Source organism: Chiloscyllium plagiosum, chromosome 1 (assembly GCF_004010195.1).
Source record: "Chiloscyllium plagiosum isolate BGI_BamShark_2017 chromosome 1, ASM401019v2, whole genome shotgun sequence".
NCBI classification, from domain to species: Eukaryota; Metazoa; Chordata; class Chondrichthyes; order Orectolobiformes; family Hemiscylliidae; genus Chiloscyllium; species Chiloscyllium plagiosum.
This window is the reverse complement of record NC_057710.1, coordinates 10,442,130-10,443,588: the sequence shown is the minus strand read 5'-3', so window position 1 is coordinate 10,443,588 and position 1,459 is coordinate 10,442,130. Positions and strand designations below refer to the sequence as shown.

General features: G+C 58.0%; 1 protein-coding gene across 2 annotated transcripts in view; it reads right to left on the bottom strand.

Annotated features, from left to right (window-relative positions):
• Positions 1-685, bottom strand: part of cdc25b (cell division cycle 25B) — a 37,399-nt gene extending 36,714 nt beyond the window's left edge. Inside the window, exon 1 of one of the 2 annotated variants that reach the window (XR_006312474.1) lies at positions 113-685. Coding sequence is in view for 1 of the 2 variants with exons in the window: in XM_043695578.1 (XP_043551513.1) it covers positions 113-321 (209 nt within the window). In the remaining variant the exon portion in view is untranslated. The remainder of the gene's footprint in view (positions 1-112) is intronic. The other variant, XM_043695578.1, reaches the window with a different exon arrangement.
• Positions 686-1,459: the final 774 nt, after the last annotated feature.

The following is a 1,459-nucleotide window of genomic DNA, read 5'->3' as shown; positions in this document are numbered from 1 at the left end:
AGAGAAGGGGGGGGGGGGGGGGAGAGAGAAGAGATATAGCGAGACAGACAGACAGACACAGAGAGGCGGGGAGAGAAGATTGAGACACATTGTCCCCCACCCCTTGTTTTACCTGCCCAGGCCACTCAGGTTGACCATGTTGAGGGCCAGGTTGGTGACCGGCGACAGCACCGGGGGCTCGGACGAGAACAGGGCTTTACACGAGCGGCCTTTCTCCAGAGGGAGGGGGGCCAGCTGCTGCTGCTGCTGCTGCCTGCCCGGGCTGCGGCCGGAGCTCGAGCTCCTACACGGCTGCCTGGGGGGACTGGTGACCCCACTCATGGCGACAGGGAGCGGAATAGACACTTTAAAAAAAAATAAATAAATACGGTGTCGGCGAGAGGGGCGTTTGTGGGGAGAGGAACGGGCCGGGGATTAAAAGCGGACGGTGAGCGTTTAAAGCGGGAGCAGCAGGGACCGTTTCCTTTTCGTTGGCCCGCTCCCCGGCCCCAATGCCTTCTCTTCAGTGTCTCATTGGCGGTGCCCGGCCCTCTCCTATCACTCCGCTCCCCTCCCGCCCTGTCTATCCAGTTATCGGTTGCTGCCCTGTCCCATGGCGCCCCTGAAGGCCTCAAGCTCCAGCCGCCGCTCGCGCCACCGCCTTTATTTCGAAAAATAACAACGCCCATAGGCCCCGCCTCCGGGCGGGCACGCTCGCGGTGCCACGTGACAGCGAAGGCCAATCGTTCGCCCGCTCCCACTCAGCGGGCGGGGTCTCTCAGCTCCAGCGGCGCGCGCTCGCCTTCACCTGTCAATGAGAGAGATCAGCCTCCCGCCACGCCTCCCACCCCGTGCGGGTCACGTGGCACCTGGGCACCGAACCCTTGTCAATGAGAGAGATCAGCCTCCCACCCCGTGCGGGTCACGTGGCACCTGGGCACCGAACCCTGCTTTCTCCACCCCCACAGCCCCCCCTCCTTCGCAAAGGGCGGGGTCTAATCTCCAGCCGCGCCCCACGTTTGCAGTCGTCATCAGCTGCCGGGGAATGACCACGCCCGTTCCCGACAGGATCATGTGACTGAGAAGATCCACCTCCTGGGCAGCCCTCACCAAGGGAAGGAGGTGCTGGAGCAGGACTGGTGTGGTCTCGGTCAAAAAGAAACTAATCAACACCAGGTTTATTTGAAATTGCAAGCTCTACGGAGCTCCGCTCCTTCCTCAGGCATGTTATGATGGGGAGGTACAAAACAGAATTTTTAAAGTGAACTTTAAAACAGCTGGCCTTGTTCAACCCTTTAATCAATTAAGAGGTAGAATGCTGATTAAAGTGCAAAATCCAGTTTCCTTTCATTATCCCTAGATAATTAAAGGTACAGGAGATCATATCTCAGGTTAGACAATGCACTTTATGTCAAGATTAACGTGGTGCTGGAAAAAGCACAGCAAGAGAAGAGCAGTGAAATTGATGTTTTGGGCTGGA